The 25,451-nt window shown below is 61.7% G+C and overlaps 6 protein-coding genes across 15 annotated transcripts; 4 read left to right on the top strand and 2 right to left on the bottom strand.

Annotated features, from left to right (window-relative positions):
* Positions 1 to 1,276: 1,276 nt before the first annotated feature.
* Positions 1,277 to 8,510, top strand: GRM2 (glutamate metabotropic receptor 2). The gene is made up of 5 exons (XM_058845327.1): positions 1,277 to 1,735; positions 3,438 to 4,275; positions 4,970 to 6,033; positions 6,747 to 6,921; positions 7,379 to 8,510. The coding sequence occupies exons 1-5, from the start codon at positions 1,277 to 1,279 to the stop codon at positions 7,450 to 7,452; spliced, it is 2,610 nt and encodes an 869-aa protein (XP_058701310.1). The 3' UTR covers positions 7,453 to 8,510.
* RRP9 (ribosomal RNA processing 9, U3 small nucleolar RNA binding protein) lies at positions 8,446 to 12,009 on the bottom strand. Its single transcript, XM_058845328.1, has 15 exons — positions 11,886 to 12,009; positions 11,675 to 11,757; positions 11,431 to 11,546; positions 11,278 to 11,351; positions 11,121 to 11,162; positions 10,806 to 10,932; positions 10,488 to 10,612; positions 10,201 to 10,293; positions 10,001 to 10,101; positions 9,753 to 9,887; positions 9,510 to 9,572; positions 9,287 to 9,432; positions 9,113 to 9,192; positions 8,915 to 8,988; positions 8,446 to 8,819 (listed from the first exon to the last, which is right to left on the bottom strand). Exons 1-15 carry the CDS (start codon positions 11,958 to 11,960, stop codon positions 8,714 to 8,716), a joined length of 1,440 nt encoding a protein of 479 aa, XP_058701311.1. The 5' UTR covers positions 11,961 to 12,009; the 3' UTR covers positions 8,446 to 8,713.
* Positions 12,010 to 12,985: 976 nt separating this feature from the next.
* On the top strand, positions 12,986 to 18,071 carry HYAL3 (hyaluronidase 3). 2 transcript variants are annotated; one of them, XM_058845303.1, is made up of 4 exons: positions 12,986 to 13,004; positions 16,367 to 17,296; positions 17,396 to 17,485; positions 17,634 to 18,071. In XM_058845303.1, exons 2-4 carry the CDS (start codon positions 16,400 to 16,402, stop codon positions 17,985 to 17,987), a joined length of 1,341 nt encoding a protein of 446 aa, XP_058701286.1. In that variant the 5' UTR covers positions 12,986 to 13,004; positions 16,367 to 16,399; the 3' UTR covers positions 17,988 to 18,071. The 2 variants fall into 2 exon arrangements, with proteins under 2 accessions (XP_058701286.1, XP_058701285.1); XM_058845302.1 differs by lacking the exon at positions 12,986 to 13,004 and adding an exon at positions 16,051 to 16,169.
* Positions 13,017 to 15,193, top strand: NAA80 (N-alpha-acetyltransferase 80, NatH catalytic subunit). 8 transcript variants are annotated; one of them, XM_058845310.1, is made up of 3 exons: positions 13,021 to 13,086; positions 13,489 to 13,574; positions 14,458 to 15,193. In XM_058845310.1, exon 3 carries the CDS (start codon positions 14,466 to 14,468, stop codon positions 15,183 to 15,185), a length of 720 nt encoding a protein of 239 aa, XP_058701293.1. In that variant the 5' UTR covers positions 13,021 to 13,086; positions 13,489 to 13,574; positions 14,458 to 14,465; the 3' UTR covers positions 15,186 to 15,193. The 8 variants fall into 8 exon arrangements, with proteins under 8 accessions (XP_058701290.1, XP_058701293.1, XP_058701287.1 ...); XM_058845304.1 differs by having other exon boundaries at positions 14,243 to 15,193; XM_058845311.1 differs by having other exon boundaries at positions 13,074 to 13,108.
* A 389-nt stretch (positions 18,072 to 18,460) lies between the features above and the next one.
* LSMEM2 (leucine rich single-pass membrane protein 2) lies at positions 18,461 to 20,464 on the top strand. The gene is made up of 4 exons (XM_058845336.1): positions 18,461 to 18,539; positions 19,703 to 19,843; positions 19,927 to 20,136; positions 20,232 to 20,464. Exons 1-4 carry the CDS (start codon positions 18,518 to 18,520, stop codon positions 20,366 to 20,368), a joined length of 510 nt encoding a protein of 169 aa, XP_058701319.1. The 5' UTR covers positions 18,461 to 18,517; the 3' UTR covers positions 20,369 to 20,464.
* Positions 20,465 to 20,587: 123 nt separating this feature from the next.
* IFRD2 (interferon related developmental regulator 2) lies at positions 20,588 to 24,327 on the bottom strand. 2 transcript variants are annotated; one of them, XM_058845333.1, is made up of 12 exons: positions 24,256 to 24,327; positions 24,031 to 24,147; positions 23,854 to 23,938; positions 23,598 to 23,722; positions 23,365 to 23,522; positions 23,090 to 23,140; positions 22,578 to 22,747; positions 22,359 to 22,464; positions 21,993 to 22,130; positions 21,724 to 21,852; positions 21,554 to 21,649; positions 20,588 to 21,409 (listed from the first exon to the last, which is right to left on the bottom strand). In XM_058845333.1, exons 1-12 carry the CDS (start codon positions 24,281 to 24,283, stop codon positions 21,329 to 21,331), a joined length of 1,284 nt encoding a protein of 427 aa, XP_058701316.1. In that variant the 5' UTR covers positions 24,284 to 24,327; the 3' UTR covers positions 20,588 to 21,328. The 2 variants fall into 2 exon arrangements, with proteins under 2 accessions (XP_058701316.1, XP_058701317.1); XM_058845334.1 differs by lacking the exon at positions 22,359 to 22,464.
* Positions 24,328 to 25,451: the final 1,124 nt, after the last annotated feature.

Below are 25,451 nucleotides of genomic sequence, written 5' to 3'. Positions count from 1 at the left end.
ATCCTCCTCCCGCCCTCTGTGCCCCCACAAGCACTGCTGGGCTGTGGGAGAGGCTGTGGTCCAGCCACAGCATCAGCAGCTTCCAGTTCCAGAGCAGCCTGAGGCTTCTGGACTGCCAAGGGGTCTCCTTCTCCCACGGTCCCTGAAATGCCAGCCCCATGGGATTTCAGCAGTCAGCTTCAAATGGGAAACAAATCTCTCCTGTGATTTGGGAAAAGACAACCAATCTCAGAGGGGACTGCATCTTCTGCCAAAACAAGGCCTGCCTGCTGCAAAAGCCTTTGATTCCCCCGCGCCTCCGTGCTTTCTGCAGAGGGAGTCAGCAAACCTGGCTCTTACTTTTACTGAAATCTCTGAATTTAGTATACAGGGAAGGAAGGGGCGGTGGTGAGAGAACAGACTCTAAAGCACCGTGACTGCCAGAACCCTGTGTTGCTGTGTGAGGGTGAAGCCAGTGGCGAGTCCCTGCTCCAGCCCTGATGCCACGGACAGCCCTGGGGGCAGCAGCAGGATGGGTGGGCTCCATGGCTATGGGATGAAGATTAAAATTCTGTGGGCACTGGGTGCTGTGGGCACGATGGGCTCATGGGTGGCTGCTTTTGGCAGTGCTCTTGGCTGGAGGTTGGGATCTGTCATCACCCCTGATGCTGCTGTGTGGGCTGGGGGCTCAGCTTGGAGCTGGCCTTGGCTCTATCTGCCCAGCTCAGTCTCTCTATGCCAGGTGACATCCCTGGCTCTTTCCCCCTCCATGGTATTTTAGGGCTGTCAAGCTGTTCCCCTGCAGGCTGTTCTGGACCGATGCTGCCAGAGGGGCCAGCCCTGTGCCCATCCCAATGCCAGTGTGTCCCTGGGAGTGCTGTAGGGAGAGCAGTCCCTGTGCCTCTCCTTGTGCCCTGGGATCTGTGTCACTTGTGTGTGTCCTGAGGGTTCTGGGTCACTGTGGGAGATATTGCACCTGTTCACTTTGCCTTGCTCAGGGGATTTCTTCCTAAGGGCATCCCGGCTGGGGGGCACAGGCAGGCTCATGCCCCTTCCCCTCTGCAGCACTGACTGCCCCGTCCCTGTCGTGCCTTGCGTCCTGCAGACCCATCGGCTTTTCCCTTTGCTTTTCCAGGTGCTGAGGGCTCTGCCGGGGTGGCACGACCTCTCTCCCACCGACACCACGCCGTGCCACCCCCCACCACCCAATGCCTGGGGACTGCCTGCCCTCACCTTGACGGGTGGCAGCGGGTGACACGGGGTGGTGTGGGTCCCCCGGCCAGCACCAGCACACCCCATGGCGGTCCCCTTGGCCGCCTGGCTGGGGCTGATGCACCTGGCCACCTGTCTGGCTGCTGGGCACGGCATGGCTGGCAAGAAGGAGATCAGCATGGATGGGGACCTGGTGATTGGGGGCCTCTTCCCCGTCCATGAGAAAGGAGTGGGGAGTGAAGACTGCGGCAAGATCAACGAACACCGGGGCATCCAGCGCCTGGAGGCCATGCTCTTCGCCCTGGATGAGATCAACAAGGACGGGAGCATCCTGCCAGGGGTGAAGCTGGGTGCTCACATCCTCGACACCTGTTCCAAGGACACCTATGCCCTAGAGCAGTCCCTTGACTTCGTCCGTGCCTCCCTTACCAGGGTGGACGGTTCTGAGCACATCTGCCCTGATGGCTCCTACGCCGTCCACGATGATATTCCCACTGCCATCACCGGTGTCATCGGGGGCTCCTACAGTGACGTTTCCATCCAGGTACCTCCCAGGCAAGATGGGCTTGGATAGAGCCAGGGGCTGAAGTGGGGGAAGGGGATAAAACCTTGGCAGCAGTGCAGTGATGCCATTGCCAGTGTGGCTCAGGGAAGCTCACTCATCCTTCATGGTGATGCTCTGCCCCTTTCTCCAGTGGGAAGGGAATGCCAGGTGGGCACATGAGTGAGCCATCTCTCTATGACTGTGGGGCATGTGGTTAGGATCCCTTGGGGGCTGTGAGGGTCCCCCAACACTCCATAAGCCATCGGAGCCAAGCCTCACATGGGGACAGGCGTTTATTCCTCTCCTGGGGTCAAGGGGGGTGCAGCTCCTCAGCTTAGCTCACGTCTGGACTGTGCCAGGCAGATCTGTGTGAGGGGACACTGTCCCCCTTGCCCCTCTAAATCGCAGCCTGTGAGGTGCTGCAAGGGACATGCACCTGTGAGGGGCTCAGCCACAGGGCTGCCTGGCCTAAGGCAGGGTGAGCTCCGAGGACAAGTGTCCCCCCTGTCCCAAATGATCCCATAGGAATAGGCACCTCAGACTTCAGACCTGGCTGTGACCCTGGGTGGGGTGCATCTCAGACCCCAAAACCACAGCTCTGTGCACCTGGAGGCTGGTTTCAGCAGGGAGAAGAGCATCCCCTGAGGACGCAGGCAGCCAGCAGCATCAGCTGAGTCACAGGGGTGGCCGGTGGGCCACATGCTTGCTGAGATTTAATGAGTCCCCAGGGTGTGTCAAACTGTGTGTCCTGCTCCCTGGGGTCCCTGCATCCTCCAGCTACGGGGCAGAAGCTGGGACTGCATCATGGAGGCAGCATCCCAGCCCACCCTGGCACTTGTCCCTTCCCTTGCTAGGAACCCAACATGTCCCTATGTCCCAACCCTGGGCAGGCAGGTGTCAGCAGGGGCAGAATGTGGGCCAGCTGGGGAGCTCAGGGGGCACTGGAGGGACATGGCAGGCTGGCAGCTCCCATGAATGGTGAGGACAGGCAGCAGCATCACTGCGCTCAGGGACATTCTTGCTATTAGGGGAATTTATCGTCAAGATCATTTGTCCACGTTAATTAAGCCACGTCTCCTGCCTGGGGAGAAGTGAGATGTGGGCAGGCTTGGCAGCCCCACTGGCCCACTCGAGACCCAGAGCCTGGGTTTTAACAGTCTCATTAGTGGGGCTTTTTTACCCTTTGAAGCTCAGGAGGGATTCTGCTGAGTGGCTGGAAGGTGCCAGTCCCACTGAGCTCCCAGTGCAGGATGCACAGGCACCATCCCCTGACCCAGCTCTGCAGCATCCCCCAGCCTGGTGGGGAACTCTGTCCTGGCTCCCAGCCCCTAGAATTCCCCCTGTGCTGTAGGGCTGCCAGGCATCCTGGCTTTCTCCTTGCCATCAAGCATCTCCCACAGGTCACCTATGTCAGACTTTCTGCTTTTGTCCCCTCCTGAGCCCCAAATTTCAGAGGGAAGCGCTTGAAATACTAAAAAAAACCCCCAAGAAACAAAGAACGTCTGAGGGCTCAGGCACTCTGTGAATGTGCCATCCATTCTTCTCCAGTCCCTCCACAGATCAGGATGCTCTGGATTGGGATGGGTTGCTCATCAGCCCAAGGGTTGTGCTTGGGAGAATTGTGCAACACTGGGTGTTGGACAGGGGTCCCCCATAGGAATGTCCCTTGCTGGCCACCACTCATCTCTCCTCCTCCGTGCAGGTGGCCAACCTGCTGCGGCTCTTCCAGATCCCACAGATCAGCTATGCCTCCACCAGTGCCAAGCTCAGTGACAAGTCCCGCTATGACTACTTTGCCCGCACTGTCCCACCGGACTTCTACCAAGCCAAAGCCATGGCAGAGATCCTCCGCTTCTTCAACTGGACCTACGTCTCCACTGTGGCCTCAGAGGGTGACTATGGGGAGACGGGGATCGAGGCCTTTGAGCAAGAAGCCCGCATGCGCAACATCTGCATCGCCACCTCGGAGAAGGTGGGGCGCTCCATGAACAAGAAGACCTACGATGGAGTGGTCCGGGCTCTGCTGCAGAAGCCCAATGCCAGAGTGGTCGTGCTATTCACCCGAAGTGAAGACGCCCGGGAGCTGCTGACAGCCGCCCAGAGAGCCAATGTGTCCTTCATGTGGGTGGCCAGTGACGGGTGGGGAGCCCTGGAGAGCGTGGTGGCCGGGAGCGAAGCAGTGGCAGAGGGAGCCATCACCATTGAACTGGCAGCCTACCCCATTAAGGAGTTTGCTTCTTACTTCCGGAACCTCCACCCCTACAATAACAGCCGAAATCCCTGGTTTCGGGAGTTTTGGGAGCAGAAGTTTAGGTGCAGCTTCCACACACAGGACTGCAGCCGGTACTCCCTCAAGACAGGCAAGTTTGAGCCAGAGTCCAAGATCACGTTTGTGGTCAATGCAGTCTATGCCATGGCTCACTCTCTTCACAACATGCACCGGACCTTGTGCCCCAACTCCACCAAGCTCTGTGATGCCATGAAGCCTGTCAATGGCAAGAGGTTTTACAAGGACTTTATACTCAATGTTAATTTTGATGGTGAGTCCAAAATGGAGATGGGGTTTGGCTGCCAAACTGGAAAGGGACAGGTGGAGGATAGGAAAGAAGGAGGCCCAAATTTGACCCTAAACCCTCTAATTCCTCTAGCCTGCCCATGTCCAGGGCTGTGGTTGTCCTGAGGTGCCAACAGCCCTCCATCATCCTTGGGAGGCAACCCAAGCCTTCTGTCCCCAGTGGAAATGTATGGGTGGAGAAGCTGGCCACCAACACCATCCTGCTACAGCTGGGTGGGACCAGCCCCACAAGAGTCCCTCAAGAACACAGGTCCTTGCAAGCATCATGATTTATTCACATTTCAGGGATTAACTTGGAGGGATCCCTGTGATCAGGGACCCATGTAGATTGGGGTGAATTAGAAGCATGTTCTCTGTGACTTGGGTTGAGGGTGTCTTGGCTACCAGGAGTCACTGAGAGCCGTGGAGGCTGCACAAATCCCCTCTGTCCCTGCAGAGCTGGCTGGGGCTGACAGCCTGTCGGGCAGGTGGGTAGCTCTCCACCTTTGCTTTCCTGCTCCTAACATGTGCATAGGCAGCAAGGATGGGAGTGAAGGCAGGAAACAGGATGGACATTTACCTGTGACCATGGTGGGATGTGATCCTTTGGAAGAGCCCTGCCTGGAGGGAGTGTTCTCCTGCCCTAAGGCAGTGACTGTCTCCCCTTCTCCTCCCCGCAGCTCCATTCAGGCCAGCGGATACCGAGAGTGTTGTTCGATTTGACCGCTACGGCGATGGGATCGGGCGCTACAACATCTTCAATTACCACTATGTGGACGGGCGGTATCGGTACCAGAAAGTGGGCTACTGGGCAGAGGGGCTCGTCCTCGACACCAGCCTCATCCCCTGGGCTGAGACCTCCACTCCTGTGTCCCAGTGCAGCGATCCCTGCAAGAAGAATGAGATCAAGAGCATGCAGCCTGGCGACATTTGCTGCTGGATCTGCATCCCCTGCCAGCCCTACGAGTACCTGCTGGATGAGTTCACCTGCATGGACTGTGGTCTTGGTTACTGGCCCAACGAGACCCTGAATGGCTGCTACGAGCTGCCCCAAGAGTACATCCGCTGGAAAGATGTCTGGGCCATTGGTCCCGTCACTATCTCTTGCCTGGGTTTTATCTCCACCCTCTTCGTTATCGGAGTCTTCGTGAAGAACAACGACACTCCCATAGTGAAGGCCTCTGGACGAGAGCTGTGCTACATTCTGCTGACTGGGGTCCTCATGTGCTACAGCATGACCTTCATCTTCATCGCAAAGCCCTCCACTGGGGTGTGCACGCTGCGGCGCCTGGGGCTGGGCACGTCCTTCGCTGTCTGCTACTCGGCCCTCTTGACCAAGACGAACCGCATCGCCAGGATCTTCAGCGGGGTGAAGGAGGGGGTCCAGCGCCCCCGCTTCATAAGCCCAACGTCGCAGGTGGTCATCTGCATGGCCCTCATCTCTTGCCAGCTGATCATCGTCATCATCTGGCTGCTGGTGGAGACCCCTGGCACGGGCAAGGAAACTGAGCCTGACAAGAGGTACATTGTCACCCTCAAGTGCAACAACCGTGACTCCAACATGCTCATTTCGCTCACCTATAATGTCCTCTTGATTGTCCTCTGCACGGTCTACGCCTTCAAGACACGGAAATGTCCAGAAAACTTCAATGAGGCCAAGTTCATTGGGTTCACCATGTACACGACCTGCATCATCTGGCTGGCCTTCCTGCCCATCTTCTACGTGACCTCCAGCGACTACCGTGTAAGAGCTGGAGCTCTGAGGGGGCTCTGACAGGGTTTGATCTAAGTGGTCCTGGAGATCTGGGCCATGCATGGTCCATGATTAGGAGATGCGTGGGCCTGGGGAAGGGTCTTCATCCACATACCTGGTGATGGTCACTTCTGCACTGGGTAATTCAGGACCAGGTGAAGGGTCCTGAGGGGCTGTGACTGATGGGGCAATGAGTCCTGGAGAGAGGACCTGCCCCCCTCCCTCCTTTGCTAGGATGAGGATGGGAAATGGCCCTGAGACCTACAGAGATTCCCCATAGCCAGACCATGGAGGTATGATAGTCATCCTTCAGCCAGGTGACACAAAAGCATGAGACAGCCCCAGTCAGGGGCTTCCAGAGAGGACCTGCACCTCCAGAGGGAGTGGACACCAGGATGGGGGAGTGCAGGTTCTGGCCCCAGGCAATGCCACAAAGCAGCATGTAGGCAGGGCTGGGGTTTGCTGCTCAGGGTGTACCTGCTCTGCAGGGGCAACCTGTCCCCATCAGAGCAGTGTCCATACCCTGCCCATGGGTTTCCTGCAGGACCACCCTGAGAGTGGGATGTGGTGTGGGGTGGGCTGTCCCTGCAGGGTGCAGGCTGTGCCCAGTGGGGGCGGCCAGTGCCACAGCATGGGCTTCATCCTGCCCTGCTTGGGGCAGAGGGCTGATGGGTGGAGCACCTGATGCCCACCCCTGTCTCCAGGTCCAGACCACCACCATGTGCATCTCGGTGAGCCTCAGCGGCACTGTGGTCCTCGGCTGCCTCTTCACCCCCAAGCTCCACATCATACTCTTCCAGCCGCAGAAGAACGTGGCCAGTCACCGCGTGGGCACCGCTCGGTTCAGCGTGGCAGCAGCCAGCTCCAGCCAGTCCCATGGTGAGCATGGTGGGGCTGGGAAAGGGCTGGGGGACAGCACCCCTTTCCTGGGGGGGGGGGTGTGTGTGGGCACCCCAGCACGGGTTCCTGAAGAAAAGTGGGGTGTGTGGTAGGGCAAAGTGGGAAAGGGGGGAGAATGGAAGATGCAGTATCCCGAGTGGCTCTTCCCTGTCCTCTGTCCCAGTGCCTTATCAGGACAGCACAGCTGCCAGAGGGGTACTGCTCCTGGGGGGCCATCACTGCTCTGAGTGGACAAGGCCTCTCTCCACCCCAACACAGGGGATTCAGCTGCCCCGAGGTGCCTGTCACTACCTAAGGCACTCTTCACTTTAGATCCAGGGAACATGACCACCCTGGGCACCCTCCACCCCAGCTCCCTGGGCATCACTGCCATGGCATGCTTGGGGGTGCTGCTGCCAGACCCCAACGCAGCCCTGACTGCTGCCTTCCTGTCCAGGCTCAGCCTCGCCATACGTGCCCACGGTGTGCAACGGGCGTGAGGTGGTGGATTCCACAACGTCATCCTTGTGAAGGACGGAGGCCAGGCTGTGGTGCTGCCACATGGCACCCCCACTGCTTCCCCAGGGAGAACAGTGCTCACAGCACGGCCCACTGAGGTGCCAGGTGCAGCTGGGAGGCTCAGTCCCTGCCCCAGCACAAGCTGCACATCCCACATGTCGGGTCATGGTACGTGTCACCCTTCCCTTGCACTAAGCCACGTTACATGTACCCTGTCCTCCACCCATGAGCCATGGTGAACATCCCCACTCTGAGCTGAGCCACGGCGCACGTCCCCCGCCCTCGCACTGAGCCACGGCACACGTCCCTCTGCATCACCCGCACTGAGCCATTGTGCACCTCACCCCCTGCACTGAGCCATGGAGAATGTCCCCCCATCCCTTGCACTGAGCCGTAGTGCACATCGCACGGACCTCGCACTGAGCTGTGGCACAAATACCCTCTCCTTGTCCCTTGCACTGAGCCCTGGTGCAGACCTGCCTGCACCGAGCCATGGGGCGCATCCTCTGCCCCTTGTCCCCAGCCCCAGCGCACAACTCGACTCCCTCTCGCCAAGCCACGTTCCACCTCTTGCTTTTCGCTTGTGCCAATCGCTGCGCCTCCCACTCCCTCGCTGTGGTGCCTCACACTGCCCTCTCCCCATCGCCCACCCCACCTTCCCAGGGCCATGCCTTTCCCATCACCCTCTGTGCCAAGCCTTGCACCACATCACCCTTTCCCTAGTGCTTTGCCTTTTCCCCTTTTCCTCCTGGTTTTGGCCTCAGGAGAGCCACTGAGCGTGGCTGGGCCGGGCCCAAGCCCCCACATCACTTCCCTCACTGTGTGTGGCGCTTCTCATCCCTTTGTGGGAGACAGGGCAGAAGCAGGGGCAGACAAATGCCCGCTGACCCCAGCCCCTGCAGAGCCCTGGGGGGCGTTGGAGGCTCAGGGCAAGCACCTGGACCCAGGTATTTGAGCCCAACCAAGTTTTTAAGAGTAGACTTCTTTCTGTGAATGAAAGTGTGATTCTTTTTTTTTTTTTTTGTAATTTATGTAAATAAAGTGGTTTTGGTGTTGTTTTTTTTACAAAATGGATTGTTCCAGAGCTCAGGTACAGCCAAACCTGAGAGAAGGGGACAGACCCTCGCAGAGGGCAGAGCCACATCAAGACATGGGGGCAATGTGACAACCCCCACTCACATCCTGCTGACCTCAGGGTGGTGGCTGCACCAAGGATGGGGGGCACAGCTCCAGGGACAGAAGAACCTGCTCCAGTGGCTCCAGGGACAGGGGCCTAGGAGCTGCCAGGGGATTCAGGACCAGAGGCTGTGTTCTTCTGCTTCAGGGGGATGATGCAGATACTGTTTTTTGCTTCTTTGATTCTCCACCACCGTCCGAGTCTGTGGATAAGAGAGATGGGGGGGTCACCCTCCAACAAGACCCAGAGGAGGGGGAAGCTGCACGCCCAGGCAGCAGCAGGGAGTGGGGGCAGTACCGGTGTTCCTGCCCAATGCCAGCCACCAGGAAGTCACCAGCTGCTGAGAACTTGAGGCTGTTGACAAAACCCACCTGGAGGGGACAGAGCAGGGTGAGGGGCTCCCACAGGCTTTTCAAGCTTCCCAAGGAGGGGAGCCCCTGCTGAGAGACCCTCCAGCCCAGCTCCAGAATTCCCAACCTGCCCATCCATCCATACCAAGGGGATGTCCAAGAGGTGCTCCAGCTTCCGAAATCCTTCACCACATTTCCATAGCTTCACACTGCCGCTGTGGGACCCTGGGGCACAGAGAGGAGACTGTCATGCACCCCAGCCCAGGGATGGGAACAGGACAATTTTCCCCACAGGCTGCCAAAAGCAGCTGTCACACACCTGTGGCCAGGAGGTCACTGTTGCGCAGGGCAGCCACCGCCACGACCCAGAAGGGCTGCTGCAGGCCCTGGGTGTCCTGCTCACCGTGCGCCTGCCGTGCCAGTGCCAACGGCTTCTTCTTCGTCAGCCCCCACAGGGCTAAAGACCTGCGGGGGATGTGAGGGATGAGGGGGCTGAGGGGACACCCTGCCCACCCCAGGCATCATCCTGGCCCCGTGCTCACCCATCATCAGCACCAGACGCCATGTGTTCCTCGTTGATGAGCTGGATACAGTCGATGGAGCCCCTGTGAAGAGAAGAGGCAACTGCCAGAAGCTGCAAGTGTGCTCTGGGATCCTGCTTAGGGGACAAGGGCTCACCAGGGCATCAGCATCCCCAGGGTGCTTCTGGTGATGCCTGACAGACACAGCCCACTGCCCCAGCTGGACACACCTGCCCACAGCCCCCTCTTCCATCCCAGACCTACTGGTGCCCAGAAAACACGAGCTGTGATTCCTCAGGGATCTTCCAGAGCCGCACGGTGCCATCCCGTCCCCCTGCTGTCACACAGCACTCCCGGCTCAGGCAGTCCAGCCCTGTGATGATGTCCTGGTGTCCGAACCTGGAGAAGGAGATGACAAAGAGCTGTGGCAAGCATGGCTCTCTGCCCCCTCACCTCCTCAGGGCTTCTGGCGCAGCCCTTGGAAGGATCAGTGGGATTCCCCCAGGTCTTACAGAGTCTCCACGTATGCGTTCTCCGCCACATCCCAGACCTTGACACAGCGGTCGTGGGAAGCGCTGTACAGCTGGTGTGTGCCCTTTCGGAAGGACAGACCCTGGGGACAGATGGACAGACACGGTACAGCAGTGAGGGATGCTGAGGAGGACACAGCTGCCTGACCCCACAGGCATCTTGCCCAATGCCCCCAACTCACTGAGACGGCGTCACGGTGCCCTGTGAAGATGTGCAGGCGCTTGCAGGTGGCTGCATCCCAGATCATGATCAGCTTGTTCCTGTCTCCCGTAGCCTGGCAGACAGCAGGGGATGCCTGAGATCTGCACCTTGGAGACCAACAGCCCTGTCCTGCCTCCACTCCATGGGCTTTGGGTAGGGGGGTAGGGGCTACTTTAACCCAGCAAGGCACATCTGGGCATGAGACTCTACCCCCAGGACCCTGGGAGAACACTTCCCATGGCCACCTCTCCAGCCCTGTCCCCGTACCAGGTACTTGCCGTCCGATGAAATGGCCATGCAAAGGACATGGGATGCGTGCCCCATGTGCCGCTCCTCCGTGCCCTTCTTCCCACCGGGCACCACACACAGCCTCTTCCCACTATCCACCTCCCCTGCGGGAAAGTCATCACAATCAGCCTCTGGGAGCCTCCCACCACTCCCAGAAGGGTCAATTAGCCTTCCACAGAGCCTGGAATTATCCACAATCCAAGAACAGCCAAGACCCAAGCCACCTCAGTGGGCACCTGGGTCCCTGCAGGGCTTGGGCTTGGGAATAGCCAGTGGCAGCCCCAGGTGAACACTTGCATTTGATGAGGGAGCCGTCCTTGGAAGCAGAAAAAATGAATTTGTCATCAGGAGAGATGACGAGGCAGGTAACAGGCAGCTGGTGTCCCCTCAGCACACGGATCCTGGCTGGATCTGGAGGCTGTACCTGCAGGAAGAGCAGGATTTGAGCTGGGCTGCCCAGGACCCTTCCCCAGGCACGGGAGCACTCCAGCACAGCACCCTGCCTTCTCCAGGATGCCAGCAGCAGGGAGAAAGGCTGCAGCATGCTGGCTGTGCCTCAGTGTCCCCTAAGCTGGCTCTTGCAGTCTGGCACCCCCAGCACCGGGCACTTACATCTTTGGCGACGAGGCGCTGTAGCCGGCCTTTCTGCTCCAACTGGGGAAGAAGGGAGAGGTTCAGCAGAGGTGGCCTCAGCCCCAGTCCCGCGGGAAGGGCACCGAGCCCGCTGCCGTCAACGGGACCGAGACGCCACGCCCGCCCCCCCGCTCACCACGTCCTCCTTCAGCCGGTCGCCGATGAGATCCGCCGGCTCGAGTTCCTCTTCCTCCTCCGCCCGCTCCTCCTCTGCGGCGGGACAGTGCGTGAGGCTCGGGCTCAGCGCCCGGGGCCGCCCCGCGGGGCTCGGGCGCCGGGCGGGACTCACCGAGCTGGCGGAGCTCCTCCAGGTACTGCTTGGCCAAGCGCAGCTTCTTCTCCTGCGGCGTCTCCTCCACCTCCTCCTCCGCTGCCTCTCGCCGCCGCCGCCGCTCCAATAACGGGCTGCAAGGACACGCGTGCGTGAGCGTCGATACCGGCACCCCACAGGTACCGGCACCCTCTCCGGTACACGCATCCCCCGGTATCGGCGCCCCACTACGGTACCGGCACTCCCCAGGCGCAGTCCTTACCTCTCTGTCTCGGAGTCGCTAGACACTTCCTCGTCGGCGGGCCGACCGGCCGTCGCCCGCGGTCTTCCATCGGCGGCCGGTGCCTGCGGAACAAAATGGGGCGATTGACGAGACGGGACGGGCGCAGCGAAAGCATCACGGCGGCGGCCGCGGCGACACAGCCCTTCTTCACCCGCCTCCCTCTCTCCCTCCGGCCCGGTCCGGCCCCTACCACCGGCCGCGGCCGCCGCCGTGCCGCCGCCCCGCGCGGAGCCTTGGCCCTCCTGCCGCCCGCCGCCGCCGCCATGCTGCCGCCGCACGTGGGCCCCCCCGCCGCCGGCAAGGCTCAGGCCACGCCCCCGACAGCGCCTATTGGCTGTGGGCGGCTGGATCCCGCCTCCTATTGGCCCTGCGGCACCGCCTCCCGGTCCCGGAAGCGCGCCCTGCCCCGCCCCCGTTCGGCGGCCGCGCTGTCACTCGGTGTGACGTCACGAGGCAGTAGCCCCGCCCCTGCCGCTGGCCCCGCCCCGCCGGTCCGTGTGCCGGGGGGTCTCTGCCGCAGGGACCGGGCGCTCGTCAGGGCCCCCAGCGCTGCCTCCTCTGCCCCTCATGGCCCTTCGGGCCCAGTCCTGCAGCTGGCAGCCCCCCGTGGTGACAGTGACGGTGGTTGCTACTTCTGAAATTACGATCAACTCCTTCTGCCCCTCAGGGACCCTTAACCAGCCTCCACTGTCGGGCATGGCCTCTGGTCCTTTCCCATGTCCTTTGTGGAGTTCCAGGGACCCGTCCTTGGCCATGCTGGGGTAGTGTCTGTCTGTCTGGGACAGGTGATGCTCTAAAGAGCTAACATCTGCTTTTGTGCAGAAATTTTATTACGTGCAATCTCTTTGGCACAGGAGTCAGGGAAGAACAGTGTTCTGGTCATGCAGGTGAAAAAGCTGTCCTGCACCTCCTGCTTCATCATCTTCTTTGTGGTGCCCTCTGTAAGCCCCATCACGACTTGAAAGAGACGGATGGAGAGCTCCCGCACGGTGTCTCACTCCCTGGGGAGGAGGGGAGGGCGTGAAGGTGGACATCCCCAAAACAGCCTTGGGCAGCCCAGCACCAGAAGGGAGGAGAGCTGCAGCACTGCAGCTCTGCGCAGTAGGGCTCGGTGTCCCTGGCACTGGAGGCGCTGCGGAGGGCTGGGCAGGTCAGGGTGGGGTGTGCCTGCCACGGCGGGTCCCTGCGGGAATTTGGGGGGGCAGCGCGAGGCTCCGGGGGCGCGGGCGGTGCGTCCTCCGGCCGCCAGAGGGCGCGGGCGGGCCGGGCGGGCCGGAGGAAGTGACGGCGGCGGCGGGGCCGAGGAACGGTACGGGCGGGACCGGGCTGGGGCAGGGCAGCGCCACGGGGAGGAGGGCAGGGAGAGGGGCGCGGTGGTGGCCCAGTGATGGGTCAGTTATTGGTCAATAATGGGTCAATGCTGGGGCCAGTGATAGGGTCAATGATGGGCTGGTGGGCAGGGTCAGGGATGGGGTCAGTGATGGGTGAGCAGTAGGGTCACTGATGGGGTCAATGGCAGGTCAGACGGCAGGTCAGTGATGAGGTGAGTATTGGGTCAGTGGTGGTCAGTGAGGGTCGGTGGTGGGGTCGGGACCTGTTCAGGAGGTGCAGCCATGAGGTGGGGGCAGCGATCAGCTGGGTGATGCTGTTTCAGTCTGTGTGTGTGTGCTGGTTTGTGGTTTGGAGCAATCGGGGTACAGGCAGGGTGAGTGGCCTGTGTGGGGGTGCAGCGTGGGAAGCGGGGTGTGCTGTCTGGGGCCCTGACAGATGTGTCATTCACACCGGGGAAGCAGAACCAGGCGCTGTGGTTGGTCATGAGCCGGGGCTGCTTCCTGCTGAGTTGGCATCCGGGACAAAGGAGCCAGCAGCAGCGGGCAGGGTGAGTGAGCAGGGTGGGTGTGAGCAGGTACAGGTGTGTGAGCAAGGTACAGGTGTGAGCAGGGTGCCTGTGGGCTGGGTGTGTGCAGACAGGGTTGGTAGCAGCAGAGTGAACACAGGGAAGGTGGGTGGCAGGCAAATGCTGTGGGAGTCCTGGTGTGGCTTTTCTGGGCAGATGGAAGGAAACCATCACCCACTCAGGAGTGTTGGTAGGGTCTGGCCTCTGAAGGGGACACTGCAGGCTGGGCTGTGAGTCAGGAGTCTTGGAGCTAGGGGGGTGACCCCACCATGCTTCTTGGCGGCACTTGGGGTGTGGGACAGCAGGCTCAGGCCATCCCCAACCCCCAGAGGGGAAGTGGGGCAGTTTGCTTAATCCTAGTTAATCAACTGGCATGGTGGTTCCTCCTGCCTTCTGCCTGTGGCTTCTCCTTCGCAAGGGGAACGGCCGGTCTGAGATGGCACCTCATGGCATGCAGTAGGATAGGGATTTTCTGACCTCTCAGAGGCTATTTGGGCTCCTCAGAGTCCTGACTCTGAGGACATGAGTGATGAGCTGGCTGGTCTCATGGGTTCTGAGGTGGCAGGAGCTAATGGCAGGGGAGGCAAGGCCAGCACCGTGCCGTGCCTCCTGGCCCTCAGCTGGTTTGGCAGTGCTAAACCTTTCTGCAGGTCTCATGGCATAATTTCCTGGAGCTGGCACCATATGCCACTTCCCTCCCATGAATCTGTTGTTTGCCCTTGGACCCACCAAAGCTCCGTGAACTCATCTGGCTGTGCCGCTGGGGAACCGCACCTGTACTGGGGCCGGTGTCAGGCTGGGGGGAACACACGCATGGTCTGTGCCTTACTGCCTCTAAGCTGTGACCTGCTTGGTTTCCTGTCAGTGAGAAGAATGGGTTCCGTGTCAGAGGAGCTCAGCTTGGTCCCCTTGCACCAGAGGCCGGAGCTGCTGGAAGCCTGTGCCAAGCTGCTGGGCGAGGAGTGGGGGAAGAGCCGGGCGTCGCGGCTCCACACACTCCAGCGCTCCTCGGACGCCTTTCCCACCTGCCTGGTGCTGCTGCGGAGCCAGGGCCCCAGCGAGACCCCTGCTGCCCAGGAGGGACCCTGCGAGCTCGTGGGCCACGTCCGACTCTCCCGTGTGGTCGGCTGTCCCCATGACCTCTTCGTGGAGAGCGTGGTGGTGGCCCGGGCGCTGCGGGGCCGGGGCTATGGGCGGCGCCTGATGGAGGCCACTGAGCAGTGGGCCCGGGCCCGGGGTTTTCGCTGCCTGCACCTCACCACCCACGACAAGCAGCATTTCTATGCCCACCTGGGCTATGTCCTGGGTGAGCCGGTGCAGAACGTGGCCTTTCTCAGCCCAGCTATATCCTCTGAGGTGCTGCGGCTCTTCTCCGCCTCTTCTGGGGCTGCCACTGCCACCACCGCCAGGCCGTGGGAACCTGCTGCCCCCCTGCCTCCCCCCCAGCCCGTCACTGTCCCCCCACCACCTCCCCCACCAACTGTGATCTGGGCAAGGGGTGTCCTGGCTGAGAGCAGCGAGCAGAGCCTCCTGGAATCCCCACACCGTGATGCCAAAGGGCTCCCCATCTTCTGGATGAAGAAGGACATCTGAGGGGCTGGGGCCCCAAGCTGGTGATTAAAAGCAGTGTGGGTGGGAGCTGCCCGCTGTAGCACTGCCTGACTGCCTGCCATTCTTCAGGGCTGGCACCAGCTCCCCCAGCCTCCATGGTTCACCCTGGCCCCAGTGCTGAGGGAGTGGTGCTGGCAGGGAGGTGGTTCCCATACCCTGCCCTACCTGGGCATGCTACCTCTGCTCCTGCCTGACCCCCAGCTTGCCTGGCTGGGCCTCTGGGATCACCAGCATGGTGGGTAGCCAGGCCCAGCCCAGGCTGAGAGGTTGGCACTAGTCCCCGGGAGCACTGCCCAGTGCCACCAGTGTCTCCTCCACTCAGGATTTGCTGTGGGGCAGCTGGGGCTGATGGCATGTGGTGGCCTCCAGCATGGTCACAGCTGTCCTCACTGAGCAGCCTGGGGAAACTGAGACACAGGATGGCTGGGGTGGCACTGTGGGAGTAGGGCATGGTGGTGGGGCTGCAGAATTGGGTGCCCTGCACTGCACAGCGAGGGGGGCAGGTGGCCAAGCCCCCCTAAGGCAGCCGGCGTCAGTGAGGGCCAGAGGCACAGGAGCGGGAAGGTCAGAGGGAGCGTCCAGCCTCGCAACGAGGGATTAGCACTGCCCTTGCTGTATCACGCGGCCCTGGGCCCATTCCCTGCCTAATCCCCTCATTCTGGGCAGCTGGCCAGCACCGGGCAGGGGCACCAGACCCCTCTGGCCCTGCCTGTACTGTGAGGGACAGAGCTGCCCCTTTGGCTCCACCATGCCTCTCGGGGGGACTGAGTCCTTCAGTAGGTCACCCAGCCTGGCTCAGCACTGTGCTGAAAACGGGGACCAGGGAGTCTCGGTGCCTCCACTACAGGCAGGACTGGAAGCTAGCAGGGAAACTGAGGCACCAGCGGCTTGCAGTGCCACTCCGGAGCTGTGCCACGGCTGTGGTGGTGCAAGCAGGATCTCAGCAGCAGAGAGCAGCAGGCAGAGGTAACACTGGCTGTGCTGAGGCAGGAGCGGTCTCAAACCCCCAAGTCATGTTAGGTTTTGGGGTGGATAGCATGTGCTTGCAGGACATCCCAGCCCCTGTGGCCAGTCCTAGCCCACTGTGTGCCAGGGTCAAGTGCACTGCTGGAATGCCCACTGCATCCCACAGCCTCACTCCCATGGCTCTCCTTTCCTCGCAGGGTGCTGGCCCCGCAAGCAGCTGGTGAGGCGGGATGGTGCTGGTGCTGGCACTGTGGGCCTGCCTGGCACTGGGCACAGCCAGCGAGGAGAGCCCGGCACCCGCGCCCCTGGCAGGCGGGCAGCCCTTTGCCGTGGTGTGGAACATCCCCACCAGCCGCTGCCAGCACCGCTTTGGTGTGGGGCTGCCACTCAGCGACTACGGCATCGTGGAGAACCAGGGTGGCTACTTTGCCGGCCAGAACATCACCATCTTCTACAAGAACAAGTTTGGGCTGTACCCCTACCTGTCACAGCAGGGTGTCCCCCACAATGGGGGCATCCCCCAGCGTGTTTCACTCGAGGCCCACATCAACAGGGTGGCCGAGGACATCCGCCTCCTCCTGCGACCTACTTTCCGTGGCTTGGCCGTGGTGGACTGGGAGGAGTGGAGGCCCCTATGGGCCCAAAACTGGGGGGCCAAAAAGATGTACCGGACAGCCTCAGAGCAGTGGGTGCGGAGCCAGCACGGCATCCTGCCGGCACGGCGGCAGCTCCAACTGGCCCAGTTGGAGTTTGAGCAGGCGGCACAGGCTCTAATGGAGGAGACACTCCTGGTGGGCCGAGCCCTGCGCCCTGGGGGGCTCTGGGGTTTCTACCGCTTTCCCGACTGCCTCAACACCAACTGGGCCAAGGAGGCAAACTACACCGGGCAGTGCCAGCCGGCAGAGGTGCAGCGTAACAACGATCTGGGCTGGCTCTGGGCCGCCTCTTCCGCCCTGTACCCCAGCATCTACCTGCCGCTGGCGCTGCCGCCCACCCTGCGCCACCGCTATGTGCACCACCGGTTGCGCGAGGCCCTGCGCGTGGCCGCCTTTGGGCCCGACGGCCTCCTGCCCGTGATCGCCTACTCCCGCCTCTCCTACCGCCGCTCGTCCCGCTTCCTGCAGCTGGTAAGCACCGTGGGGCCGGAGCTGGCCGTGGGGGCGATGCGGTTGGCACAGGGACAGAGGTTGTGTCCCCCAGACCGGTCATGTCTGTGTTCCTGGCAGGCTGACCTGGTGCACACCATCGGGGAGAGCGCGGCACTGGGAGCGGCGGGACTCGTGCTCTGGGGGGACATGTCGTACTCGCACTCGGCTGTGAGTATGGCCCCTGGCAGCACTGGAGGCAGTGGGCAGCAGGAGATGGCATGGGACGTACAGGATGGCCACATCTGCTGTGCCCACCAGGTAGGGCTGGCCAGGTCTCTGTTGCTGGGGTGAGTTCTCACTGATGCTTCCTCCCCAGGAAAGCTGTGCCAGCCTGCACCACTACCTCGTGTCCACCCTGGGTCCCTACGTGGTCAACGTGACAGCAGCAGCCCGAGAATGCAGCTATGGGCAGTGCCATGGACATGGGCGCTGTGTGCGCCGGCAGCCCCACGACCTGGGCAGCCTCCTGCACCTTGGCCCCGGTGCCAGCCCGCGGGCTGCTTTCCGCTGCCACTGCTACCGTGGCTGGGCAGGTGAAGGCTGTGCCCAGCCAGTACGACTCAACCCTGCCACCTCCTGCCAGGTGCCCACCCACGCTCACAGCCTCTATGGGCACAAGGATCTCACATCCTCTGACACCTGCCTGCCACAGGGCGTGTGGGGCTGGTGACAAGGGCCGGGGACTGCCACGGTCCCCTACCCCAGTAGTGCTGCTGTTGGCACTTCCTGTGGTCTCACTAATCTAAATAAATTCTCCTGGCACAGCTAGCATGGTCTCTGTGGGCAAAACTGGGGGACTTTGTGGTGCCCCCAGGCTGGGCACAGTTGCCATTGCTGCTGAGAGGCAGCACAGACCCCAGTTTGGCTTTGGATGGATCCAACAGCGGTGGTGCCTCAGTTTTCCTGCATGGGCTCTGCCCTGATCCCATGAGCTGGCAGCCCCTTTACCCTGGGAAAGGGGGCATGGGCCACTGCTACAACCTGCTGTTCCTTTGCTGCTGGCACTGTGCTGCCAGCAGCCCTGACCACGCCACCAGGCCCCCCTCCCCATAGCTATTTTTATCGCCCCCCAACCGTGTTTCTCACTGTCCTATTTTAAGCGGCGCAGTTGGCGCACCGGGAACCCAGTGCCCAGCTCCTGGGGGCCCTGCACCACCTCACTGCCTGCTCACGCTGCCCGGGTGCAGGGCACAGGGAGCCATGCCCAGGGAGGCTGCAGAAGGTACACTGGGGAGTGGGCTTGGGGATGGCGGGGGCTCTAGCATCCCAGGGGACACTGGGCGATGCGAGGCTCTGGGGTTGGGATGGAAGCAGATGGACAGATGGTGCCCTCTGCCATGGGGGCTGTGGGCAGAGATGCCTGCCCAGGGAAGAAGGGGGTCCTGGAGGGCTGCAGGTGTAGGGCAGCAGGGTTTGGGGAGGGTGCAGGCAGCTGTTGGGCACAGCCCCCTGCACCAAACCTATGCGACCAGCTGTGCCCCCTCCACCGGGGGCAAGTGGGTGCAGGGGTGATGTGGGTACCTGTGGAGCAGTCCCTGGCCATGGGGAGGGTCTGAGGGGACCCTGGGTACCAGCTGAGGCCCCCCAGCCCTGACGCCTGCCAGCGCTGTGGGTGACACACAGTGTGGACAGCAGCAGCACAGCGCCACGCTGCCCTGCGACACGCCACTGACCCCGGGAGGGATTGGGAGTGGGCACAGCGCCAGCCTGCCCTGCTCTGCCAAGGGCACAGTGCGTGGGCCCTGCCCACTGCTCAAAAGCACACAAACACCTAGAAAATAATCTTTTTCCTCTACCCCAGTGCAGGCATGGTTGCTTCCCAAAACAGTGCTGGAGCAATGCCTACTTCCAAAAAGCCCTCTCAGTCCCAAGTGACGTGTTCACTAGGGCAATGGGCACCAGGGGCCCCTGGCACAGCATACACCCCACATCTCCATCTGTGCACTCCCAAGCAGCACAGTACCTGCAGGGCAAGCCGGGCCACACCGCAGACTGGCACTGCCCTGCACCTGCCCACCAGCTTCCAGCTGGCCCTTGCAGCCTCAGCCAGTCCCATAGTGCCTGGGCTATCCTGCCTGGGGGGTGCCACATTCCTGCCCCCAAGCCAGGGCCAGATTCCAGCCCCACTAACAAGGCTCTGGGATCATGGCCACCAGGCACCCGCTAACTGCTCCGATGACAGCGGTGTGGCCAGGGGGGCACAGCCATTGCTTGCCCACTGTGGCTGCAGGGCTGTGCCAAAGAGACACCAACCTCAGCTGCCTGCCCTGGTGCAGCACCGGGCTGCCAAGGCTGAGACCCCCCCCTGGCAGGGCTCTGGTCCCACAGGGGTGCCCGGGACCGGTGGGCAGGGCACAGACTGACCCTTTGCCTCTGCTCCAGCAGACAGCATGGGAAGGGCCGAGGGTGCTGCGCCAGCAGAGCCTGGGGACCCCGACAGCAGCGAGTCTGGAGCCATCAGCCTGCGTCCCGTGGAGTCCATCAGCGACCTGTACTGGGCCTCGGGCGGGCACAAGGGCACAGAGGGTGAGAGCATTGCTGGGGGGAGCTGTGCAAGCCCCGGCTGTGTCCGTGGCCAGGCTCTGATCCCTTCTCTTCCCTGCCTGCAGGCAATGGCCCAGCTCCCTCCAGCAGCCTGCACCGGCCCCCACCTCGGCCCGTGTCCCCCGTGCCCCCGCCGCTCCTGCCCACCCTGCGCCCTGTGCCCCCCACCAGCCCCTGCCCCTGCCTCGGCCCTGGCCAACCCCTGCTGCTGGCCCTGCTGGCGCTCCTGGCACTGTCGAGCCTGGTCCTGGCCACACTGGCCATCTACCTGAGTGGTATGTGGCACTGGGCAGGGTGGGGAGATGGGGAACTGTGGTGGGCCAAACTGCCCACCCTCAGCACGTCCCCCATCCTCTCCTCTCATCCTCAGTCCTGCAGAGCCAGTCGGTGAGGGCGCTGGCCCAGTGGCTGGAGAGCCAGGAGGACGCCGTGCACCAGCTGCGGGCAGCCAGCAGGCAGCTCTGGGCTCGCCTCAATGCCAGTGCCCAGCCTGGTGGGCACCGCTGAGCTGCCCCTGGTCCCACCATGGGCTCCAGGCCACCACAGGAAGGGGCACCGAAGGGCAGGAGGGGGGAGTGAGCAGGCTTACCTGCTGAGACCTGGCAGCATCGCCCCTTGGGGCACAGGGGCAATCCTGGCCCCTGTCCCAGGCTGTGAAAGAAACTGGGCTGTAAGGACCTGCATCCGCCCCAGTGACAGCCCTTCCTCTTAACAAGGCAGAAGGCATACTTCAATTAGCCTTTTAATTACCTCTTACAATCAAAGTCTTAGAAAATCACCATGATAGATACATTCCCAGGCAGGCACTGCCACCTGGCATGGCCTCATGCCTGCCTGGGCAGTGCCCCACCCCCCCCATAATTAATTTCCCACAATATTACTATTTCATATAAAGCATTTGGCTGGAAAAGGACTGAGGGTGGGCAGCTGGCAGGGCTGGGCAGAGCTCACCACTCCACACCGCTCTGCCACCATCGCTGATGCCAGCCTGGCTGGGGAGGCAGGGGCTATACCCAGCATGGCAGGGCAGGGAGAATGCTCCTGCCACAGGCACAGACACCAGGACCAGCTGCTCCACAGCCCTGCACAGCTTTGCCCTCCCACCCACACTTCAGGCTGTGCCAGGCCACCCTAGTGCACCTGCAGGACTGGGGAGGATGTACATAAGCCCTGCCACTGAAAAGGGCTGCAGGAACCTGGGTGAGACCCCCTCCCACCATGCCACATGGATCCCCAGCCACAGAGCAGGCACACAGCAGCACGACACCACCTCCCTCTGCTCTTCTTTTATCCTTCCTATTTTTTTGGTTAAAAAAATAAAAGAGGGGGCAGCCCCCCCTTGGGGCAGCTCCAGGCATTAAATACTCTGCTGTACATGAATAAAAGCCCGAGGGCTGGGGGCACTTTCCCCTCACAGTGCTGGGTCTGCAGTCCAGGTGGGCTGGGGGCTCTGCCCCCCTCTGCCCATCACAGCACATCTGCCCGTTTGTCCCGCACGCGGCTCCGGGCTTTCGTGCGGGCTTTGAAGGCAGCTGAGTTGTAGAGGTGCTGGAAGGAGAGGGAAGGAGAGGTAAGTTAGGGATGCCCCTCTGCCCACCTCCCCAGCAGTGCCCACCACACTCTGGCACTCAGCTGGAGCCCACAGTGACAGAGGAGGGGACTGAGGGCACAAATCTGGGAGGTGGCACTCACCTTCTCAAAGCGGGAGACCTTGCTGGCTTTCAGAGCAGCTGCGTCCAGCACCAAGGGGGGCCCAAGGCCAAAGATCTCCCGTAGCAGTTCATTGTTCTGTGAAAGCAGGGCTCTGTCAACACCCATCAGCTCCAGCCCAGCACTCCCTGGTGCACCTGCCTAGCCCCTACCTGGAGGTGGTGGCAGATGCCAGAGCCCAGCACCTCCTTAAAGGCTTGGTAGGTGCGCTGGCGTGCCCAGCTGTCCAGGTACATGCACTCCAGGCCAAATCGGATGGTCTCCTCCTGGTACTCCCCACTCTGAGCAAAGAGAGGGGCATCAGCGATAACCTGGGCAGCAGTCCAGTGTGTCCCCTGGCTCTCCAGAGAGGAATCATCGGGCAGCTGGGAAGCAGCCACACAGTGGCAGGGCAGGGCAGGGCATCACCAGGCTCTGGTACCTCAATGAAACGCAGGATGTCCCGGAAAATGGATCGCTGCCTCCGTCGGTCTGTCTTGGCTCGGTACTTGTTGCTCTCAGTAGCCAGGACCTTGAGCTGGGTACACAGGAACTCTGTATCTTGGTGACACAAGTCCTCCTGCCAAAAAGTAAGGGGTTTAGAAGGATGAGCTCTGGGCACTGCCCACTGCCATGGCCAGAACAGAGCTGTGGGATCACTGGGACCAGCCCCTCTGCTTGGGCACCTGCTGGTGATGCCGGTGAATGCCAGCTTGGCTGGGGCTTGGGCAGGGTGTCACAGCAGCTCCCTCCCTGCTGCCTGGTTATTGCCCACCCACTGCTCCCATTGCCACAGCCCATGCCTTACCTCCAGGTCCTGGGCCAGCTCAAAGAGCAGCGCAATGGTTTCCCCAGCCAGGATGCGCAGGGCAACACTGCTGCTGGTCAGCAGTGGGGGCAGCTGCAGCCAGTGACTGGGACAGGGAGGCAAGAGGGCAGTCAGGGAGGCCAAGCACGGCCCCAGGGGCTCCCTGCTCCACACCTGGCTGCCCCACACCAGCCTCCACTCACTCCACACCCCACTCACTTGTCCAAAATGCTCCTGAGGTGGGAGGGGGGGCAGATGGTGAGGAGCAGGGACCATGACTGGAGCGCACTGCAGTGCAGAGGCCCATGCTGGGCAGGTGCTGAGCCCCCTTCGCCTGTGCTGGGGGGGCTGAAGATGCCCTCCAAGCAGGACAGGCATGAAACCAGGTCCTAGAGGAGAGAAACTTGATAGTCAGACCAGAGCTGCAATGAAGATGCCACAGTGAACTGTGCACTGGGGACCAAAGTGACCCACCATGCCAATGGGTGCCAGGAGCCCCCTGGAGCAGGAGAGGCTACTCTACGCACAACACCACATCTCTGCAACACAGGCCTCCCCCCAGTTCAGCTCCAAGCTGCTCAGGGAAGGGGCCTGGGCTGTCACTGATGCCCCTGTACCCCTACTCCAGCTCAGCTCCAGGCTGCCCTGGCACTGTGGGCTGAGGGCAGGTGGCATGGCAGCCCCTGGGTGCCCTCTTGCAGGGGGTATCGACAACACCCAGGTGCAGTTACCTCGAGGTCAGCAGCAGCAATGTAGCAGCACATGCCCAGGGCCATGGCACACTGGCAAGGGAAATGAGGGAAATGCAGTCAGATCAGCCTGGCTGGATCATGCCGGGCTTGATCCAGCCAAAGGGCAGCCACGTTGGGCTGCTCCTGCTTTAGCCAACCACACTCCATAGCACCCAATCCTGCCACCCTCCCGGGACTGCAGGGGCTCCCAAAGGCATTGCCCTGGCTCTCCCCACTATGGAGGTGTCCCGAGGAGGAAAAGGGCCAGGCCTTACGCTCTGCCGGGCGCTGGGGCTGGCTGTGCTGTCTGTCAGGACGCTGACGAGCAGGGACTTCAGGCTGTGGAACACCTCTTCTCCCTCCGGGCCAGAGCCCATCTGGAGGCAGAGGAGGGTGAGGACGGTGCCCGCCAGCGCCTGTTCTTCCCCTTTACCTGTGGGCAGCACGAAAGACCTCCCTCAGACACGGGTCACCGGCCCCGCCGCCCCCCGCCCGCCTGCACCCTGACCTTTCTTGAGACACTTCTCCAGGGAGTCGGTGAGCGTGAGGCGGCGCTCCAGCAGGAACTCGGACAGGGTCTTGGAGGCCAGGGCCAGGCGCAGGCTCCGCAGTGCCGCCTGCCGCACCTTGGCGCTGCGAGAGACCGTGGGACGTCACGGGCTGGGGTATCCCGGGACGGGGCACATCCCTGCCCCTGGCTGGCAGCGCTGGCAGGGGCGGGCAGCGTGCCCGGAGCGCCCGCGGGGGTGACAGCCGCTCCTCACCTCTTGTCCTGGAGGTTGTCCATGTGCTCTTTCAGCCTGTCCTCTACCTCCTCCTCCTGGCCTTGCTCACTCGCCGCCTCGCTCCCTGCCCGGGCGGCACCACGTGAAGCCGGGGAGCCCGAGGGCGGGGGACACGGCGACCCACGTGGGGGTCACCATGGGGTCCGCGTGGCTCACCTGGTCCCTCGTCGGCGGGGCTGGCGCTCTCGCTGGCACTGCTGCAGTGGCTCAGCACCTCGCTGCCGGCCTCCTCCTCGCTGCAGGGCGAGCTCGCCCGGGCGCTGCCGGTGCCGCCTGCGAGGGTGCGGAGCAGACTCGTGTGAGCCCGGCGCTGCCAGTCCGGCCATGCCACGCGCGATCCCGGCCCCCGCTCCCCTCACCCGAGCCCCCCCCCCGACTCACGGCGCGCGGCGCGGCGGGAGCGCGGCATGGCCGGCGCGCGCGCACCCCGCGCCCCGCCCCTCCGGGGGCCCCGCCCCCGCCCCGCCCCCGGGAGCGCCCCCCACAATCTGCGCATGCGCCGTGGGACCTGCCCGAGCCCCTGTCCCTGTCCCTGTTCTTGTTCTTGTTCTTGTTCTTGCCGGTCTCCCTGCCCGTTTCTCTGACCCTCTCTCTGCACTTCTCCCTGTCCAGGCGCTGTTTGCACCCCCGGTTCCTCAGTATCCCTGCCCGTATCTGTGCCTCTCTCCCTGTCCTGACGCTATCTTCATCCCTGATAGGAAAGATGTGTACTGATGTATTTACAAACAATTCGATGGGTGAGGGTCTTTAGGAGAAATGAGGGTTCATGTCTTTGAAATGGGTCTTAATGTCTCTACTAACCTCAAGCCACACATGTTTGGTACAGAGCCCAGACATTTTGACTACAGTTTGAATTCCTGAACTTTAAGGCAATAGGCAAATGAGTCGGCACAAAGTCTATTGCAGAACTCAGATAGCCTGAACTTCTGAACTTCAGGGGAAAATGACATGTTGAAGGGCGGAACATGTGATAGGCGGTTCGGGAAGGCTGTACCTTCCTAGTACCTCAGGCAATGGGGAAAGGAAGAGGGCAACGTGTGGCTGGGAGTTAGGATAAAAGGAGGCTGCGTCGTCCAAAAGTCGGGAGAGAAACTCTATGGGGGTACGGACCAGTGGGGTCTCTTCCTTTGTTTGAATAAAGTTGCAGGACTTCTCTGTCTCATTTATGGATACTGGCTTTTCCTAATGTGATTTTCTGCATATCCCTGCCCCTCTCCCTGCCCCTGTCTGTTTCCTGGCTCCATCTCACTATCCCTGCCCATATCCCTTCTTCTGTCCCTGCCCCTGCCTGCATCTCATTAGGAAAATCTCATTCCCTAAGTAAAGTACCAACTAGCCTTTCTAGTATGAAATTATTTGGCCTTTACTAAGATCTATCCCTGTTACACTGTACAGTGCATTGCTGTGGTTGGGGAGGCAGGCAGATAAGGCCTGCAGCCTGGGCCCTCCAACACCTCACTGAGACCCTCCTATCATCTGGCCTCACAGATAAGTACCCCTTGAGGCAGTGAAACCGACTCCAGAACGAGGAGAGAAGGATGCCAAAGCAAAATAATTGCACTGGCTTTACAAAGCCA

Source organism: Poecile atricapillus, chromosome 9, assembly GCF_030490865.1.
Source record: "Poecile atricapillus isolate bPoeAtr1 chromosome 9, bPoeAtr1.hap1, whole genome shotgun sequence".
Taxonomy (NCBI): Eukaryota; Metazoa; Chordata; class Aves; order Passeriformes; family Paridae; genus Poecile; species Poecile atricapillus.
Note: the sequence above shows the minus strand (reverse complement) of the source record. Positions and strands in the feature narration are given on the sequence as shown.

Coding starts and splice junctions, on each gene's coding strand:
- GRM2 (XM_058845327.1), top strand. CDS start 1,277: ATGGCGGTCCCCTTGGCCGCCTGGCTGGGGCTGATGCACCTGGCCACC. Junction 1,736..3,437: donor ACAGTGACGTTTCCATCCAG/GTACCTCCCAGG, acceptor TCCTCCGTGCAG/GTGGCCAACCTGCTGCGGCT. Junction 6,922..7,378: donor CAGCTCCAGCCAGTCCCATG/GTGAGCATGGTG, acceptor CTTCCTGTCCAG/GCTCAGCCTCGCCATACGTG.
- RRP9 (XM_058845328.1), bottom strand. CDS start 11,960: ATGGCGGCGGCGGCGGGCGGCAGGAGGGCCAAGGCTCCGCGCGGGGCG. Junction 10,294..10,487: donor CATCGGACGGCAAGTACCTG/GTACGGGGACAG, acceptor GCTGTCTGCCAG/GCTACGGGAGACAGGAACAA. Junction 9,433..9,509: donor GCGTCTGGTGCTGATGATGG/GTGAGCACGGGG, acceptor CATCCCCCGCAG/GTCTTTAGCCCTGTGGGGGC.
- NAA80 (XM_058845304.1), top strand. CDS start 13,510: ATGAGCCGGGGCTGCTTCCTGCTGAGTTGGCATCCGGGACAAAGGAGC. Junction 13,575..14,242: donor AGCCAGCAGCAGCGGGCAGG/GTGAGTGAGCAG, acceptor ACCTTTCTGCAG/GTCTCATGGCATAATTTCCT.
- HYAL3 (XM_058845303.1), top strand. CDS start 16,400: ATGGTGCTGGTGCTGGCACTGTGGGCCTGCCTGGCACTGGGCACAGCC. Junction 17,297..17,395: donor CGTCCCGCTTCCTGCAGCTG/GTAAGCACCGTG, acceptor TGTTCCTGGCAG/GCTGACCTGGTGCACACCAT. Junction 17,486..17,633: donor TGTCGTACTCGCACTCGGCT/GTGAGTATGGCC, acceptor CTTCCTCCCCAG/GAAAGCTGTGCCAGCCTGCA.
- LSMEM2 (XM_058845336.1), top strand. CDS start 18,518: ATGCCCAGGGAGGCTGCAGAAG. Junction 18,540..19,702: donor GCCCAGGGAGGCTGCAGAAG/GTACACTGGGGA, acceptor CTGCTCCAGCAG/ACAGCATGGGAAGGGCCGAG. Junction 19,844..19,926: donor CGGGCACAAGGGCACAGAGG/GTGAGAGCATTG, acceptor CCCTGCCTGCAG/GCAATGGCCCAGCTCCCTCC.
- IFRD2 (XM_058845333.1), bottom strand. CDS start 24,283: ATGCCGCGCTCCCGCCGCGCCGCGCGCC. Junction 23,141..23,364: donor GCCCCAGCGCCCGGCAGAGC/GTAAGGCCTGGC, acceptor TTCCCTTGCCAG/TGTGCCATGGCCCTGGGCAT. Junction 22,748..23,089: donor TTGCTGCTGCTGACCTCGAG/GTAACTGCACCT, acceptor TCTCTCCTCTAG/GACCTGGTTTCATGCCTGTC.